Consider the following 20,100-nt stretch of genomic DNA (forward strand, 5'->3'; position numbering starts at 1 on the left):
TGGATTCCTTCCTCTAAGGCCATCTCCAATGGATCAGACCATAGGGGCATAGGCCATGTTTTAGCCCGAATTGAGACAAAATCTAACTCCAATGGAGGTTTGGAAAAAAAAAAAAAAAAAAGGGACCCACCACGCCAAGTTTTAGCCATTTGGCCATCGGGCAGAGCATTGTTAGCTAGCTAGCCAGCTCGTTTGTTGGGCCCAGTTTGTTGGAAATATTTTATTTTATTTTTAATTTTTAGGACGAAATTAGAAAAAAAATTAAAAAATTCTTTTTTTTTTCCTATAAATACCTAAGCCATTTATACAATATTCTCACATCATTTTCACCATTCCATACTATCTTACCTCATGTTATTTCAATTATTCACATTTTTTTTACCTAAGCCATTTTAAAAACAAACTTAATACAATTGTTGAATTCATGTCTAAGCTGTTGTAGTTTTAATATGGTAATTTAGTTCAATTAACCAATAAGTTAAAGAACAAACTTAAAAATAATAAATTATTGAGGGGCAAAAAAAAAAAAATATCCCATTTCGGTTGGAGATAGTATGTAAATATAACCTGTCATTGTTTATTTAAAAATAATTTTTTGAAGGGCTATAATTTTGAACGGGGCTATGTTTAGCCTTTTTGGTTTAAGACATTTCCAATTAAGGGGGCTAAAGGTTTAAAAACCAACAAATAGCCCAAAAACTCATTTCGAACAGCTGAGCTATAATTCTATAAAGCACCAAGCCATTATTAGGGCATCATGTTGGCCTAATGTAACTCCATCTTAGCCATTTTTTTGAGACCTAGCTCCTCACAATAATTGAACTAATAAATTAGAGGGGCTACATTTAGCCTCTTCAATTGAAGAAGTTATATAAATATATTTTGATACTGTTTATTTAATAATAGGGTTAATCTCAGTTTATTACGTTAAAATTTTTTGATTTTCAACATTTGGTATATGAAGTTTTTTTCATCTCAAAATAGTACATAAAGTTATAATTTTGGGATATTTTCATACATTTGTTAAGATTGCTATTAAATGTATCCCATTCCCATACATCTGTTAATATTGTTATTAAATTTGTTGTTAACTGATGACGTGACATCTATATAGATAATGACTAGGCGCCACATGGATATTAAAAAAATAAAATAATTAATTAAAAAAAAACTAAAATTTTTTAAAAAAGTACAGAAAAAAAAAATATTCAACACTTCAAGCTCTCCCTCGACAACGCCGACGCCACCCCCTACAATTGGCTTGGGGTCACCGCCATCAGTGTTAAGGTCATTGAAGGGCTTCCTCGCTCGGTGGAACTCAATACGCCTCTGAAGTGGATTCGACGCGGTTTCCGATTCGGGCATTAAATCCGCAAAGCCCTCCGATTGGATTTGGAGCTCAGCCGTTTGCACCAAAGCGTCGGCCATTTCCGGAGCCCAAAAAGTTGCGATTTTGCAGAGAAAGTTTCTATTTTTGTTCTATGCGTATTGAATTTCTCTCTCTGGAATTAGAAATTAGGGTTCTAATGGCAGAAATGTTTGTGGGGATTTGGGAGAAGTAGAGAGCTTTTTGAAGGCTTCTGCGAAAGAGAAGAGGCCATGGAGGCGATAGAGGCAATGGATGAGTCGGAATTGGGTGGGCGCAGAAGAAATAATGGAGGGAGGGTCGGGTGGGAGCGGCATGTGAAGTGAGGTAGAAGACGATGCCCTGATTTTTTTATTTTATTTTTTTAAATTTTATTAATTTATCAAATTTTTAATATTTAGATGGCCCATATTGACTTGGCGTTCAGTTATTGTTCACTTAGTTGGTATGTTATCAATTAATGGTTGATTTAACAGTAATCTGAAAATATCCCAAAATTACAATTTTAGGTACCACTTCAAAATGAAATAAACTTTATATATTGAAAATCAAAAAATTTCGTGGTAGTACTGAGATCAACCCTTGATAATAATATAATTCTGGATCGGGCTAGTTAGATCGGTTGGAGATAGGCCCAATAACTATAAACGAAAACCTCCAGAGGGCACAAGGGGTGCATTTGCTTAACAGGTCGTTAATACCTTTCTCAGTATAGGGCAGGCACCGGCAATCCATCGGTCATCTCCCGTAAATTCGAAATAATTCGAGAACCATGGTTTGGGGTTTCTTCCCTACCGACCCTCACTCAGGTAACATCTCTCTCTATTTTAGTTTTTTTTTTGCCCCGCTTATCCAGGAAATTTGAATTTGCATTTTCGATTAGAACAAATTTGTTCAAAATACTTATCAGAAATCATATGGTTCAATTTCGTAATTGTGAATGCAGGTGATTTTTTTTTATTCTTATAAAACTTTGAAAACATATTGGGTATTGAACTTGTAGAAACTGTTTTTGTTGAGTAACAACTTTCTTTTATTGGAGAGCCCTTTGAGTTTTGAAAACTTATCGAAAACAAGATGTTTTTGAGTCACTTTTAAGATTTTTGTTTCTAGAAAACTGGTCTTACCAATCAACAATTTTTCTTAATCTTTTGACTAAGAGTGAAGAGAAATCTGAGAGATTGGAGAGAAGAATTGGAAAAAAAAGATATTATTGTCTACTGATATGTGTTGAAACTTGAAAGAATACACAGAGAAGAGGTTCTGATATTTATACCAGAATCATAATAATGATTAGATAACTAATCACCTCATTATAATATACTAATTATAGACTAATAAGAGACTAATCATAACTAATCTGGACCCTGTTACAACAGTGATTAGCTGGCAAATACGGTTATTAATTTTCAGTTTTTCACAGTGTGAGCACATGTGTCTGTATCTCTTGTAGCTTCTATAGTTGTGAATGTGGATTGTGGAGTAGAAGTCATCACTGAAAAATGTGTATTTAGATATCTGTAACCTTTCCCTCCTCAATGCTTTAGGTTCTTGTAAATCTCTATCTTTTGAATATCTTGATAAGGATTCAGTTCACATCAATATCTAACTGGCGTAATCTGGCAGGTGAAGATAAATACTATATCTTTGCAAGGGGAACGTACAAAGTGGGTCGGAAAGGTATGCCAGAATTAGCTGAAATTTTTTGTGCACCAGTTCCGTGAAATTCTTTTTGTTGGATAAACTAGTTTCTCACCCTCCTCTAATTTCCTCTATGACATGCCCACTTTTCCAGTTCTAATAATGATTATAGTACTAAATTGTTTATATTTTCGTTATGTCCCCAGGTATTAAATCATCTAACTTTATGTAACATTGTAGGTTGTGATGTAAATATCACTAAAGATAAAGGAGTTTCTCGGGTTCATGCAGAAATAGTTGTTGATGCAATGATTGCCCCTCTTCCCCTGCAAACAAAATCTTCTATATTATCTTCCAAAGTTCGAATTAGAGATTGCTCAAAATATGGAACATATATTAACAAGAACCTTACATCAATGGAAAAGATTCATGAGTTACCCAATAGAGAAACATCGTTAAGGCAAGGAGACTTGGTTTCATTTGGAACTGGCAATGCAATCTACAGGTAATTTAACTGTTTATTTTTAGTTTACTTTCTGCATGTGTCACATTAATGAATAAAGCTGTTTCAGATTTTATATTATAATATGATAGTATCTTTCACAACTCACTTGGTTATATTTTTTAAATCAAATTCTAACTGCTGAAGGACGATACCTGATACAGCTATGTCTGTTGATAATGAACGCTATTAAATAAGGATTACACTGCACCGGTTATATATATGTGTATATATATATATATATATATTTTTTTTTTTTTTTTAGCATTGATATGCTTATATCTCGTAATTACATATCTAGCAGATTTTCCTTTGTTCCACTCATTTTCTTTGCGTGCTGCTCGGAACCAACCCAAGTGAATCACCCCCTTGAAGATAAACTTTCATCAATTGGTTAGTGATTCATGAGATACTTACTATTTACGTGAAATTTCCAGGCCCATATGCTGTTATGTTTCCTTGTCATTTTTCATCTGCAAATGTCTCTAGGTTGTTTCACGTGTGCTTTCTGACAACAACAGTTAAATGTTAATGTAGAAAGTATATGTTAACATAGAAAATAGGGGTCGGGCTCTTATAATTCATTGTATTCGGATGCTTGTGCTTTTAATAATTAAGCCCGATTCTTATAGACATTGGTTTACTTTTATTACTGTTTTTGAAAAATTAATCAGATAGAATATCAGCCTCGCCCTATTATTGTGGAGGATAGGAAATTGTGATTATTATATAAAATAAATAGTGGTAAGACAGAAAGTGATCCAGCAGTGCACTAAAATAAAAGCACTCATAAAAATAGACTCCAGTAACCTGAAAACAAACGTCAAAGGAACAAAATTGCCAAAATAATGAAGGAAGAAACAACAGCTTAGAAATTAGAAGAAACTGAGGCAACAATTTGGTTTTATCCCTTAAGTAATATGCTGCACTAAATTAAAAAAGTTAAGTCGCTCCTGTCTGACCAATCCATCCAAGAATATCAGTCACATTTTATCTAATACAAGACCGTTGTCTTCTTACCGGTTACCTATCTGAAAAAGTTTATTCTGCAGTCTCAAAGAAACAGAAAACTAATAACTAAGTGATTGGCTCTTCTGTGAAGGGCCTCACAAGTATTCATTCTTTCAGAAACTACCATTCGAGCTAGAAATTGTTGTTTATCCCTTCCATATCACTAACAATGGCTTGAAAGACAATATAATCATCAATTAATATGCAGAAAGAGACTTACCAGACTTAAAAATTCACTAGACCTTCTGTCTAATATCAAGAAAGTAAGGGATGTACTTTCAATAAAAGAGAGGAGAGAAGACAGCTCCTCAATCTCAACACCACTCAAATTTTCTCTGAAAAGATTCAACCCCGATGATGAAAAGTAAGTTAGACATTAGATATGTTGTTTATGGAAGTCCTATAAAGAAACATTGAAGAAGTAATCCCCTCCCTTCCCCTGTCCACATATTTGTTCCTAAAACTGATCCTCTTTGCATTTCCCAAAATGATACAAGGTTGGAAGAGAACATAACAAGATCCTGAGAAGTGTCTCCTTGGACATTTGTCCGAACCAACCACTGCTTTGGTTCCTGCTAAGATTTCGAGGACTACTATACATTACAGTATTTTGATGATTGGTTAGGAGGAGGAGAAAATGGGAAGGGGGGGGGGTTATGTTCTCCGCAAAAACTTCTTGTGTGCTTAGTGGTGGGTGTGCTTTTTGGGGTTGGAGTGGTGATTTGTTGAAACTTGAAAGTCTAATGAAACACATTTAAAGGTCTATTCCATGATGCATTTTGGTGTTATGTTGGAGTGGAATAGGAGAGCTTCCAATATCTTTACACGTATTTCTTCCTTTATTTGCTTTCCTCATGGTTTTTTGGTTAGCAGCATTTGAATCTAACTGAGTGATGTGTGTTTTTTCTAATTACTAGAGTGATGTTGTGATGGTTGCTAACTATTGTGCTTTCATTAGGTGCTCATGTCACTTATCATCTAAATCAGGAGTGCACACATGTCCTTGTTGACCAACTCATGCCAGTGAAAGAAGATATAGTGGATGCTATTGTGGCAAAGAAACCTATTGTTCTTGGTAGTTGGGTTGAGGTGGGTCAATGTTCAGATCATTCATTGCTATTCTTGAGTGAATTGTGCTTCAAATTATTGAGTATATATATTTTTTAAAGGAGAAATTAGGTTCTCATCCTTCCTTTTGCTACTCCATTGATTAAAACTTTGTTCCTTTTCAATTTTTGATCAAGGTCCTTGGTGTTAATAACATCATTAATTATTTCAATAATAAAATATTTTTTATTTCTAAATATATTCATTTAATGTTAAAATTGTTACAATTAGTATATTTATATTTATGGCTAAATTTTTTATCATATATTTTTATTTTTAGTTTGTACCCATTTTTAATTTGCAACCCTTTTTTAATTTGTACCAATTTTCTTTTTAGTTTTAATTTGTATCCATATTCTTTTTAGTTTTACTTTTTGTGCCCATATTTTATAAAGTTTTATTTGTATTTGTACCCATATTTTTTTTTATTTATATGTACCCATTTTTAATTTTGCTAAATGTACCCATGCTAATTATATGTACCATTCATGTAATTTTTTTAAAAATTTTTAATCTTAAAATGTACTCATTCTTAAATATACCAATTTGTTATATGTAAAATGTACCCTTTTTTTTTTTATATAAAATTTATTCAATTTTTTTCCTAATCCATTTTTAAACTTATACGGGTACATTCTTTTTTCTTTGATTTGAGAATGTATCCATTTTAAGTTTAATCGAAGAACTTTACTAATTTTATTAAGCCTAATATCTTTTTTTATTTTTTTATTTTTTTTATTTTGAAGAATGTACCCATGTTTTGATACAATAATTTTTTGGTTAATTTTGATTAATGTACCCATGTTTATATATATACACACACGCAATAGTATATTTATATTTTTAATCCCACAAATTATGGTTTTTTATTTAAAATCTCATTAATATAAACAACTATAAATTTCAATTTTTAATTTAAAAAATATAGTAACGTACATAGAAATAAATTATCACATTAATTTCAGGGACTTGGATCAAAAATTGAAAACCAACAAGGTTTCAGTCAAAGAATATTCATAGCTAGGGACCGCATCCGAAGTCTCCCTTTTTAAAATCTTTGACTGGTTTCTTGTGATAAATGTGTATTATAATGGCTTCGTAGCACTTGCTTTGACTTCTGTGTTTCATCTATTATCATATTTGTGGTGCTTACAAAAGTTTAAATGAGAAAAGCGGAATGAAGACAATATAATGGGGGTCTGTGCCTCACTTACTCAATTACGTAATCTTATTCAATGAGATATCCCTGTTGCATAACATAATAATCAAAGCTTCTATTAACAAAGGGGACCTTGTAACTGTCGCCTTGCTTAAGATATGCTTTTAAGAAATAAGACTCATTTTAGTCTTAATTACTGTGATCTAGAAAATTGTGATACAAAATGTTGGGGCCTCTTTATGCTTTGAGGATGAATCAAATATAATAGATCTTAAGGGTGATGAGACTAGTCACTTTCCTATTGTATAACTGATGGATTAAGACAGTGAAGGGGATTGTATTTGGCACAAATTATTCCCGACTAACTCTCAGTGTTGTGAAAGGAAATGGAAGTATGATCGTACGTGGATGCATATGCTTTTGCGAACTTCTTGTCAGCTCTTGTATTTTTATTGTTTGTTTTGCAATATAAATTTGTTTCTTCTTAAAAAAATTGAAAATTTGATTACACATTGACTTCATTGAACTTCAACTTCGTTGCAGTTTGTGTTTGATTTCCTTACCATTACTTCTTGTTTATACGTTGCTTGATGCGAATTTGACTCAAAGATCTTTCTTTAAATAGCCTGCATGTTTCCATCTGTTGTGTTTGTAGAGTTCTTCCTGTACTTTTTTTTCTTTCTTTTATGTTTTGAATATATTATCCCACATTGTTGGCATTTTCGAAATGAGCACTGGTATCAGAACATCATCAAAAAGTACTAATTTTCTTAAGTGGAAGTTCACACATATAATATAATAGTATAATACATTTTTTTTTTTTGTTACCTAAACCTAGAACTATTTAGAACTAAGTTGATGGGAAATTCTTCATAGCATAGTTTATTCCTGTTTTCTATTATTGCTGATTGCTGCTGTTTTTTTAGTTTCTTGCAGAAAAAAACATTCGCAATGAGCTTCCTGGGTGTGAATCGTGAGTGTTAATTATGATCTAGTTTTGGATTTAACTTCATTGAGTTCCTTGTAGATTAGCAATGGTTGTTCTGATAAAAGTATGCTTTCATCTATCCCGTAATCAGCTTTGCTCCAACACTAACAGTGGAAGGAGTATCAGTCAAACTTACAGATCCAAAAACTCGTGAAAACTGTTTAGAAGGATACACGTTTTTGTTGGACTCCAAACCTGTGGTAAAAGTTTTGACTCCCATAATTTTTTTAGAATATTCAATTTTATTTTACTTTTGCTGAAATCTAACAAGTTTAACTTTTATTAGTGGTTCGAAATGCATGAAGTTTCATCACTTTATTGGAGAATTTTTTTAAATGTTCATAACTGTGCATTCAGCTGTTGACAAACTGATAACCAAACACAGATTATCATGCAGACTCCACACTGAAAGTTTTATTGCTACAGTATGATTTATAGAAGTTGTAAATTGTTTCATGCAGATTTAATGAATTTTTTGTTGCTCTCTCCAATCCATATATTCATTTTGGGTGAAGTCCAACGACATCCCCTAAGATTGACTTATTTCGCTCAGACCCCTAAAGTTTCATTAATTCCGTTAATACCCTATATTGTTCACACCTCTTAATTCTTACTAACAGTCAAAGGGCACGAGAGTCATTATAGTTAAAAAAATTAAATAAGAAACCCATGTTCTCTAAACCTAAACCTGAATTCAGTAGTCGATAAATAAAATTGAATGATTGAAGGCAGTAGGCACCTGCAATGGAGGTGTTGAAATGACAAATAAATGCATCCCTGGACACCGAAAAGCAAGAAAGGAAGAGGAGGTACATGGTCTTTTACTTGAAACGGCTGTGATCTATTGCGTTATGTCAGTGGCGGACACTGGAGACTGACAAAGGACGGTTGAACAGAATAACATGCACTGGGTGAGGTGATGAGGACAGAGAGCCTGAGCAGTGTCCAACTCAGGACTTTTGAGTTAAATTTACGTTTTTGCATTTTTTCTTACGGAGTTGATTTAGTATTTTCAGATTTCATCCAGAGTTCATTTTTTTGTTTTAAGGAAATGATTTTTGTTAGAAACAGAAAAATTCTTGCTTAATTATGTTCTGGTGGGGTTAAATTGTTCCTTTTGTCTTTCAAATTTAGTTAAAAAGCATATTCTGTTAATAATCATCATCAGCAGAGGTTGTCATGTCATCAGTAATTGTGTCATCAGCATTACTGAAACCTGAGGGGTGTGAGTAGAATAAATGAAAACCTGTGCGGGGGTCTACATGAACTTCACCCATTTATGTCTTACAGTACTTTTGTGCTTTTACAAAATAAATCCATATTTGAAATCTCAATTCTTGTGTGTAGAGTAAATTGAAATGATTGCACAATATGCTAATCTATATATTTTGTGCTTTTACAGTATAAATTCATGGATCGCTTGCGGTCCTTACTGGAAGTGAGTGGTGCAAAGATACTTTCCATTGATGGGTTTAATTTGAAGAGCCAAGTATGATTCTCTGTTTTACAATATCGCTACATTTTTGCACGAACATTTTTTTAAGTTCCCTTTGCAAAATATGATGTCTGCTTTAGTGATATATTTTTTTTACTTTGTCTGTATTTAAAGTTCTTATATAAGAAAAATTCTCTCTATATAGTAACATTACCATTTTTTTTTCCATGTTTTTATTATCATTTGTGTGTTATTAGCTGGTTGACTCTTGATTTACTTTGATGTGTGGAAAATGTGATATTTGGACTCCTCAGTTTAAATTTTTTTGCACAAAACGAGATTTTTTAGTTTTTATTTTGTTTAAATAAAATTGACAAGAGAATTCTACACTTGAAAGATTATGGATATGTATGTGGTGTTTCCCGATTTTTATCAGCTAAAATACACTGCCCTTTTTTGTTGTTGGGATATTTGCTGTTTTGGTGAGAGAGGAACGCCAAAATAATGAAATATTCAAGAAAAGGCTAGGGTCACATCTTTATGTGAAAGAGTGAGGTGTTGGCTTCTTTATAGGCTTCTGTATCTGTTCTTTTTACAGATGTTCGTTTACTTTCTTAATTTGGATAGGGGGCAGCTGTAAGTTGTTCCTATGATCCTTTCTAGTTAGAGAGATGACTGCCATTTGTTTTCCTGGATGTAATAGGTTTAGCTTTTTAGAGTGATGTAGTACAAGATATGGGTCAATTCTAACGAAGAAGTATAAAGAAAATAAAATGTTTCAAATTCTAAATAACAAGAATTAGAGTTGAGAAATATTGGATTCAATCGATATGGAAACATAATAGGCATCGAGAAATATTGGATTCAATCGATATGGTATACCATGAGCTCGTCATGTTCTAAGGCCATCTGAAGTCATTTAGGCTTCCAAAACACAGTTTAAAGGTTTGTAATAAAAATCGGATCTTTACATCTGATTAATGTTTAATTAAGGTTGTTTTAATTCCTAGAGTCCTTTAAGTTGTTCCAAGCGGTTGCAATCTTTTATTTAAGTCGTTGGATGTAACAATTGTATTCATTCAATCATTAATCAATGGTTAACCTTTGGGGTTTCTCTCAATTTTCGGGTGGACTCCAGACTTTGTTCTACTAGGGATTATGTTGGTAACCCTTTGATTGCTTCATGCTGCGTCATAGAGCTTGGGCCAGATTGTGGAGCTCTTGTGGTTAAGGGTTTAGGGTTCGTAACAGTTGATATTCAATTGCAATTGGATAACACTACACACTATCCAATATGTAGAAAAACACAAATATTAATGTTATTAGTTCACCACAGGACCTTGATATATAAGTTTTATGCTATGAACCACTTTACCATATGGACTTAGGAATCTGTATATATTCAAAAGCAATTTGTGGTGGGTTGTCGGAGGAGTTGGCTTTGACAAATATCTGATAAATAGAAAGGGATTTGTGGTGGTAGTATGGATTAATAAGTTAATTTATTAGGAAAAGTTGAGGGAGACAAGAGGAGAGAACAAAAAAATATCACAGAGCTTTTGTAGTTACATACATTTAGAAGTGTGTGTGTGAAAATCCAACAAATTGTATTATTACACTTGTTTACCGAACCGTGTTCCCGTCACACTAAACAACGGTTTTTACTTGAAAAAGAAAAAGATCTCAACATTACCATTGTGATTAACCGAGCACTACACCTAACCTCACCAGCATATTTCCCAACCTTATCAAAAAATATCACAAAGCTTGACAAATATTTGGCTTGACAAATATAAAAAACATCAGTACATCTAGAAGTGAACCATGAAATTGAAAGAATTGTTTCATAGAGAGATAACGGAAGATTTTCAGTGTAGTTTTAGTTTTAGGCTTGAAGAAACAAGAGGACACATTGGCACGAGTCCGGCAAGTACTAGCCAAGGCCCAATGGATTAATAAGTTGATTTATTAGGACAAGTTGAGGGAGACAAGAGGAGAGAACAAAAAAAATATCACAAACTGATTAATCCATTGGGCCACAGGACACGTACTAATCACTTGTATTATGACACTTGGTGTACTACTGAAACAGTGTTCAAATCCAGACAGTGAGTGTCATCTTCTCTGGATAAAATTCATGTAGCTGTATGGTGAGTTTGGTTGCTTACAGTTCTTTCAACATTGACTGCCATATAACAGTTCATATTCAATTTTCAAATTTTGAGTGACTCATCTGCTTTGGTCTGTATGAAAAATATTAACCAGTTTTCAGTGTTTATCTGTTGCTTTCTGTATTCATGTCATTTTGGCCAAGGTAATAAAGCTCATGCTTCCTATGTACTTAGGCTTATAATTTATGGCATCATTTTATTGGCGTTTAAAATCTTGAAGATTAACTCTTCATCCTTCTTTACAAATAATGCCTTAAACCCAATTTTGTCATATGGAGCATGGCTTGTGTGATATTACATTTTGGCTTTTTTTTTTCTGAATCTTTTTAATGTGTATTTTCTTTCAGAGCTCAGTTTGTGGAGAAAATGATCGTGTTGTATGTGTTATCCCAGAACGATTATCAGATGCTGGGTTCAATAAGCTTGGTTCACTTTTAAGAGTGAATGAGATTGGGTTAATATGTGCCATTTTAAATGGACGGTTGGATACATCCATGTTAAAGTCACCTTGCGGTAAGTATTCTTTTTATCTGTTTGATAAATGTGCCCAACTGATTGACTCAAATAGTACTATGCATTGTGTTATTGGTACTTATGAAAGATTTACTTACATCGTCGTAGTGGATTGGTTGCTCTGCCTAACTGTGACAAGGACAAAAGATATTGGGAGATTATGAATCTGTAATTGTTTAGATAATGCACTGTCTTGTTATTTATATTAACAAATAAACATATAGATCCTCTATCTTTAATAGATAGCAATCTTGCTTGACGAAAATGAGTGTTTACTTCCATTCAATTTCTATTGAAGTGATAAGAGAAATAGGAGTTTCAATTGGGGATGCACTCTGGCTCATAAGGCCACTAGTCTTTCCCCTTGAGATTGTACTCTCTTTCAACATAAATCTGAAATAACACTTCTGAAATCAAAACTCCAGTTCAAGGGGTACAGATATGCACAGCTAATAGTAATACACCTAGTTGTGTTATTTTCAGACTTAATTCACTAGCCTTGCCCCATGTGACCAAATTCTCTTTTGACATAGTGAAATAATATAGTGACTAAAGATGATCAGATTGGTTTAAGAACAGAGATTACATTCCCTCCACAAGTAATGTCTACTGTCACAAAAGATGATTCGACAATACAATGATACCCTTTAACAATATAAGAAGTTTTTTTTTTTTTGAAGAATAACAAAGCGGACTATAGTTCTGACAGTTTGGACTGAGTAGCTAGACATTTATGAAGCTTGGCCTTCTGGAAGAAATATTTTGCACGGAAGTTTCAAAGTCATATATCTTAATTAAGCCTTTTTCTTTTGAGTTCTAAGTACGTTTTTGAAGCGATTTTGGTGTAGAAAAGTTTATAGTCCTTCCGAAATAGCTGTGCCCATTATGCCGTCGATCATATTGATCAAGAGACATGCAGTTTCCTTAACTACAAAGGTTTAATGGGTATTTATATATGTGGCTTGTGCTGTTTCTAGAAACCAGTGAAACCTTTATCTGTTCCAAGAGAATGCCACTAAAACTTTGAGTGTCAATAATATTTTAGGGTCTAATATCTTTCATTTTAACTTGAAATCCTTCTAGATTACCTAGCTCTCACCTTATATGAAGCAGATAATGTCACTAAAATAAAATTACTTGGCCACTTTTCTCTTTCCTGTGAGTACTCTTTGTATGACCTCTACACTATTTCTATTTTCATTGAAGTGCGAGAATATTATCTATTAGTGAGATGCAAGTACGTGGGTGTGTGTGTGTGTGTGTGTGTGTTCTGCAAGGCAGTGTACCTGAATCTTTGTTGTTTTGCAGTAGTTGTATCATCTTCATGCTCCACAGATGAAACTGTGGTAGCTGATTCTGATGCAGAAGAAATGGCCACTTCTGTTCTGGCAACTTCATCTGTTGGGACCAAAGGAGTTGTTGAAACTTTACCCCATGAAATCTGCATGAGTTATGCGGCTATCAAATCTGAGGATAACTATGTCATGAGCTCTAGACGAAGTAGTGACATGAGGGGCAAGCTTGACGAGTCTGAAAGTGGAATTGCAGATATTATTTATAGCCAAGATTTGATTGTGCGAAATACAAGCCTACCTTGTGCCATTATTACTACTGCAAACAACAGAGTTGTAAATTTCAAACGCTTCAGAAAGGTAATGCTCTAATCTTTCTCAGTTCCATATGGTTATTGGGTAATGGGTAGTGATATGAGCCAAACCCTTTAGTTCATACATTGGCATGTCAAGAGATGGTGCATTATCAACTTCTGAATAAACCTGGTGTATGTTGAGGTTTCAATATGTGCTAGTCTTTTAATTTTATATTTTGGCTTGTCGAGACAAAATACATCTTTAGATCCTGTCCAGTTTGGGATTTTACTGATTTATGCAGCAGTTAAATCAATCCCATATATTAGATAAGCCTATTAGTGTTTGGCTTATATATGAAAAAGGCTGTCCAAGGTTCTTTTTGCATGTTATGGGAAAAAGGATTATGCACTTTATGTTTACTGTGTGTTTTTTAAGTACACCGATTTATAACAGAAATGAATACAATTGTCTTGATATTTTGGATTTTGAAAGACCCTATGTTCTATCTCCACTCCAAATTGGAATTACAGACAAATACTCGATCCGGGAATAGCTTCAGCAGACTTATTCCATTCTTGAAGTCCCCATATAAGTAAGATCCATTTTATCAAGCCTGTCCAACTTGTTTATGATGTTTAGAGTATCATCAGGTTACCCTTATCTTTTCTTTGTTTCTTGATGATAGAGATTCTGACTATGGGAGTGAGGAAATGGTAGAGTCTGTGAAAGAAGAGAAAAGGAGAAAGCAAATGGAAGCCATTTCTGAAGAGTTATTCAGTAATGAAGTGTATCTCTCTCTCTCTCTCTCTCTCTCCACCCAACAGAAGAGGATATGCCTGAGAACTTACCATCTGTTTCAATGATATAGGGGTCGTCATCGCGGTGTAGCTGGTTCTCTTCGTGGGATTCTTACTCATGGTTAACAATGGTGAACTCCTCGCTCGAAAGAGAGCAGAAAGGTAAAATGTTATCTTGAATTGCTAAATAGGTGTATGTATGCATTGTGTCTATATGCGCACATTTTAGGCAAGATTAATTGATTTTTGGTGAGTTTTACAATTTTAAATAACTTATGGGATTTGTTTTTTGCAATTCAGCCGGTAGATTTAATGCACTAATCAAGCACAAATTTGAAGCCCAACCCATTTGATATTGGCTGCAATTCTATTTAAACTTGTTTAGTTGTTGACTAAAATTGCTATATCTAATATGATGCTGATTATCTTGAATTAATTTATTTATGGTAAAACTCTAAGAGGGCAGTGTGACAACATAGCATGTTATATTATGAAGAGAAAAAATGTTAGTAGATTGGAAGCGATCTTAGAGACTGAACGGTCTACAGTCTACTTAGAAAAAAATTGGAATACTGCAGGAAAAGCTATCACAGCAGCAAACCACACAACTAAATGCATGCTGGAGTCATAGGTAGTTCTCCCAAGCAATGTACAATTATAAATGAGGACCAGCAGGCAAGTTTGATCTGGCCAACGGTCATTGGCGCTTTTATTCACTTTCTGGTATGTACTTTACTGATATCAAAATTGATATCCTGAAATGGATGTGCATGTAGATTATATGACTACACGAGAAAAGAATACTATACCATTGTGCTCTTTTTGTTCCTGCAACGTGATTTGTTTGAACTTTTAAGATATTTGTTTTTGTTGAGGAAATGTGCTTTGATGTGAGAGTATGTTTCAGGTGGATTTATGATTTACAAAATAAAATTTATGGATTTTTACTAGACTGGTAGGTGAAATTGTAACAGCAGTACATAGTGCAATAGGTTGTTGCCCGTTCCCTGCCACTACAACATAAACCATGACACACCAAGGGAATGTACTTTCGAAACAATTTATAAGGTGTACTCATGAATAGCTTATTTATTTGAACTTTAATTAATGAATAAACAGGGAAATAATCAATAAATTATGTACAAATCCGCCCAGCGAGTGTGAAAAAACTCGAAAATTCTTTATTAATGGAAGAAAAGAAATGTGATATTACCAATAATAGAGAGCTTGCGCCTATGGGACAACAGACGACGCGCGCTCTAGCTATGAGCCTATGCCCTATTTATGAAATGTAATGTATTAATTAATTAAAAGAATAATACAATTAAATATTACAGCCTAATCCCCCGGAACTTGCAACTGCTGCTTTGAATTGTAATATCATTATTTTCCGAAAGTCTGTCCACTACCAACCTGCACCTGACCACGAAGAAGATCTTTGGGAGCTTGAAGCTGCCGAGTTTAATCTTTACAGGTTGTCTGACCCTGAGAGTGAGTGGAACATTACCCGTCTGTTGCTGCTGTTGTTGAAGAGCGGTCAGCAGGCCGCTTGCATCTTGGTTTTGTCCCGTCATCTGAACCAGGAGTTGCGTGGTGTTGCGGTGACCCTGGTAGAATTTTGGCAAAGCTCCTTCACAAAGCTTAGTGCGTGTATACCACACGCTTAAGCGGCTGCCACCTTCGTAGTAAATACCGATCTTCTTGTTGGGGTTTCGTGCGGTGATGTTCACGTCGAAAGTAGCATACAAGCTCGTCTGATCAGTGCTAACATTGAACTGGGTTATTTGCAATTGGTCCACCGAATATTTTGGAAGCTTTGGTCGGAACACGAGGTATATAATTCCACCAGCGATCGCAATGACCACCACTTGGAGCACGAGCAGGCATACAGTCCAACAGAGGCACCTGCGGCAACAACTTCTCTTCTTGTGAATGGGTGGTGGGGAGTGCATCACTGGAAAGGTACGTCGTTGTAAGGGAGGATACTTGCCCTGCTGATCGGCAGGATCACTTCTATCCGACTTAGAAGCTCCCCTTGGTACCAAGGGTACCTCAGCTGCTGCATGTGGTGCCTCAACATCTCGATCAAGTACTGGATGAATCTTTTGGTGATCTGCCATTTAGTTCGACCTATGTATGTACGACCCTATGTATTATCTAGCAACAAAGATTTGATCAGCGAGAGCGAAGATTTTTGGGGTCTGATAATTATAGAGAAAGAAGTAGCTCAGCGAGCGAAGATTTCCTTCTTCTGCTTGTATTAATCTGATGTTATATAGGCTGCTTGGACGGACTTTCAAGGCTACAATGGAGAAGAGTCGTATACATTACACGATTGAAATTTGAAGCTTCCTTTTTTGACTTTGTAGGCGCCTTTGTATCTTTATTTATTAGGAAGGTCTTACCTGCGCCCCTATAGTGCTAATATTCAACAAACATACGTCTGTATGCAAAATCGACGACTTTAAGTTCCCCGGAAACTTCTTCTTGCTTTTCTTATTTTTAAAGCAATATGTTCACGCGTCTGATAACTCCAAGCGTTAAATGGACACCTTTCTTTCTAGAAGACCTTAAAAATAAAAACAAAAGGAGAGAAAGACCTTAACATCCAAACCCATTCCCCGGCGTCGGGGGGGGGGGGGGGGGGGGGCAGTTGAGCAAAGTCAGATTTAGCCTCTTTCTTTTTAAAATGAGTAATGGTTTAGGGTGATGGGATCACCAGCGGTAGGGAGGTAACCGGTGTCGGAGTGGGGCGGCTGATGGGGTTAGGGTGGGGGTAGGAATGGCCAACGGTTATGACGGGCAGATAAGAGCATTCCCAATGGGGGTTCTATCCTCCATAGGCTACCATATTTGAAGTCCTAGTGATAAATTTCATCTCTAATAGGCCAGAAAATAGGGCTACATCCACCACAAGAGCTAGCAACTTTCTTTTTCGGATAGCAAAAAGTTAGACTACATCTAGCCTTAAAAATTAATGGGACCCACATCAGAAATGGAGCTGCGACTTATTTTTTTTGTTATTTTTAATTCAAAAATGGAGCCCACCATTTTCTGTTGCCGCTTTGCTATCCCAATTATTTTCCTTCTTGTTTTATAATTCAAATTGGGTGGGTGGCCCTCCATTTTTATTAAGGAAAGCTAACGAAAAGTTTATAAAAACTTTAGGTTTACTGAAAAATAACAAATAAAGGTGTAGTGAATAGTACAAGGAAAAGGTAAAAATGTGGTTTTTCGTTAAAAGTGGACAGTACCATAAGTGTTTCGTTAAAACTCCCTTTTTATTACCCTTTTTTTTATACCGTTGTTTTCAACGACTCTATTTTCATTTTTTTTTGTAATTTTTCTCTTCACATATTTACTATAAAACCCCATAAATTTCTTCAAAAATTCATATTTTTCACAAACTTCTTAATTTTGTTTCATTTCCAAATTGTTAGTTGCAACAATTTTTTTTTTCATTCTATTTGCTCTCATCATTTTTCCTCCAATGGGGGAAAAATCACAAAAGGGCACAAATTACTCAAGATGTCACCGTGTTTTGGTTCATTTTGCACTTGCGCAGCCTTTAAACATCTCTGGAAGTGCTCATACATAGCCCCTACCATTGCAAAAGTAGCATTATCTCATAAGACGAGGAGTTATCATTCCATGGTTGGCCCATTATAGTTTGGTGGTTGGAAGGTTTTTGAGAGTAAAGGGATTCGAAGCTTATATATTATGATATTAGTGTGATATAATTTATAAAAAGTGAATGACATTCGAGATGACGATCCAACGGGTTAGCTTGAGATGCGAAATCTGATCTAACGATTAGTGAAAGATGAAATCTTATCTTGTCTATTTTTGAAGAATGTACCAATCAGATAAATAAACCAACGGATGAGATTGAAATAAGATAAATCCAATCCAATGGTTGTGACGAAATGAAATCTTATCTTGTTTGGTTTCGAAGAATGTGCCAATCAAAGAAATAATACAACGAATGAGATTGAGGTAAGATAATCCAATCCAATAGTTGTAATGAAATAAAATCTTATCTTGTTTGATTTTGGAGAATGTGCCAATTAGAGAATTAAACCAACGGATGAGATTGAGATAAGATAATTCAATCAAATGGTTGTCATGAAGTGAAATCTTATCTTATATGATTTCATAGAACAAGCTAATGGATGAGATTGAGATAAGATAACCTAATCCGACGGTACATAAGTAATGAAATCTAACTTTGTCAGAATTTGAATTGTTTTAGATTCAAAAGTTCATTAAAAAAAATTTAAGATAACACGTCTAAAAATCAATTTAAGAAAAATTAAGACAAAAATAAATTTATATAGCCCCCTATAGAGCCCACAAGGTATATAAGAAGAGATTCTTTTATAAAGCCCAAACGATTCATCGGAACTCTAAAATAGGCTATATCCAGCACTTTTCCAACTCCATACAGAGCTCCTCACTGGGGATGCTTTAACCGCGGTTATTTACCCATAACCATTTACGCATTGGGTAACTGTATAAATGGTTATACACATACCCATAACCGTTTGTAAACGGTTAATCATACCTATAACCGCATACCCGTTTACTTTTTTTTTTTTTTTTTACATGTTTACCCTTTTTTTACACATCTACACATTTTTTTTTTACCCATTTATAGGTACATTTAAAATACATTTTCGTATTTCAATCATTTAAGTCTTCATACAATTCTAATAATTGAAATTATAATGCCAGTAACTAAATTTTCAAACACTCTAATACTTTAGCACATTCAATAAAAAGTCACATTGAATCGTTATCACCAAAAGAGGCCTACAATGTATAACATTAACCATGATTTATTTTCGTAAGTAACGTCAACTATATAAATTCTATAATGCCAGTAAATACATGTATATAAAAAAAGAACAACAACCATACCTTCTGAAAAAAATAAAGAAAAAGAATTTCATAGGTTAGATACAATATATACGTAAAGATTATTAAAAAAGAAACACAATGTATACACATAATAGATACAATTTACAGAACATCCATATATAGCTAATATAAACTACATATTAATGAAATCCTCTTTGTCAACCAAGAAAGGGTGAAAAAAAGTTAAGGACAATAAAGTACTTTCACAAAACAAAATTTTGCTGTTTTTTGTTTAAGTCTCACATACATGTGATTTTATCATCTCTAATTTAAGAAATATAAAAAACAAACATTTCTCCCTCTCTCCCCACTCCCACGTTCTCTCTCATTATATTCCTCTCTTCTTTAATTTAGAAACAAAAGTAGCTCTCTACCACAGTAGTGGAGAGGAGTTTTGCACTAACACCACGGTTGGGTTTGAACTCCTTCAGTTTCTTAATCTAACAAATCTATCGTTTGACAAAGCAAAAAAACCAAAAGTAAAAACTTTCACACTGTGTTGGGCATATACTAGTATTAATTAATACAATAGAATTACTATGTTTATTATGAAATTTGAGTTAATACATACTATGGATAACGCATCCAGGCAGAACATAGGATGATAACTCTAAACAAATGGTTCTAGCACTAGTTATGAAAAGCATTATTACAACGCCAATGGAAACGTAACAAACCAGAGTATCCCCAACGTAACTCGGGAGCAAGTCAATCCAGATTATCTTAAAATGATTAATCCCAAAGGCCTTCAATGCAAACATAATTGTCATTGACCTCTAGAAATGGGCAACAAATCGACTTTTTTGCCAAAGATGAGAGAGAGAGGTGAAGATAAGAGAGAGGGTAACGAGGAGAGAGACGAGCGGCGGGAGTCAGGGAGAGGTCGAACAATTTTAGGATT

At 34.3% G+C, this 20,100-nt stretch overlaps 2 protein-coding genes across 6 annotated transcripts; one reads left to right on the forward strand and one right to left on the reverse strand.

The window, feature by feature from the left end:
- The first annotated feature begins 1,201 nt into the window (after positions 1-1,201).
- Positions 1,202-15,158, forward strand: LOC103931997 (nijmegen breakage syndrome 1 protein). 5 transcript variants are annotated; one of them, XM_048585414.1, is made up of 15 exons: positions 1,203-2,175; positions 2,993-3,046; positions 3,248-3,512; positions 3,814-3,902; positions 5,479-5,609; positions 7,713-7,759; positions 7,866-7,974; positions 9,177-9,263; positions 11,728-11,893; positions 13,202-13,545; positions 14,013-14,074; positions 14,168-14,267; positions 14,351-14,441; positions 14,858-14,878; positions 14,909-15,158. In XM_048585414.1, exons 1-15 carry the CDS (start codon positions 2,139-2,141, stop codon positions 14,938-14,940), a joined length of 1,635 nt encoding a protein of 544 aa, XP_048441371.1. In that variant the 5' UTR covers positions 1,203-2,138; the 3' UTR covers positions 14,941-15,158. The 5 variants fall into 5 exon arrangements, 3 of the variants coding, with proteins under 3 accessions (XP_048441372.1, XP_048441371.1, XP_048441370.1); XR_007258768.1 differs by having other exon boundaries at positions 1,204-2,175; positions 14,168-14,259; XM_048585413.1 differs by having other exon boundaries at positions 14,858-15,158.
- A 282-nt stretch (positions 15,159-15,440) lies between these two features.
- LOC103931998 (NDR1/HIN1-like protein 6) lies at positions 15,441-16,537 on the reverse strand. The gene has a single exon (XM_048585417.1). It carries the CDS (start codon positions 16,397-16,399, stop codon positions 15,611-15,613), a length of 789 nt encoding a protein of 262 aa, XP_048441374.1. The 5' UTR covers positions 16,400-16,537; the 3' UTR covers positions 15,441-15,610.
- Positions 16,538-20,100: the final 3,563 nt, after the last annotated feature.

The sequence above is a fragment of a genome, unplaced genomic scaffold, assembly GCF_019419815.1.
Source record: "Pyrus x bretschneideri cultivar Hongxiangsu unplaced genomic scaffold, Pyrus_bretschneideri_v1 Contig227, whole genome shotgun sequence".
Lineage (NCBI taxonomy): Eukaryota > Viridiplantae > Streptophyta > Magnoliopsida > Rosales > Rosaceae > Pyrus > Pyrus x bretschneideri.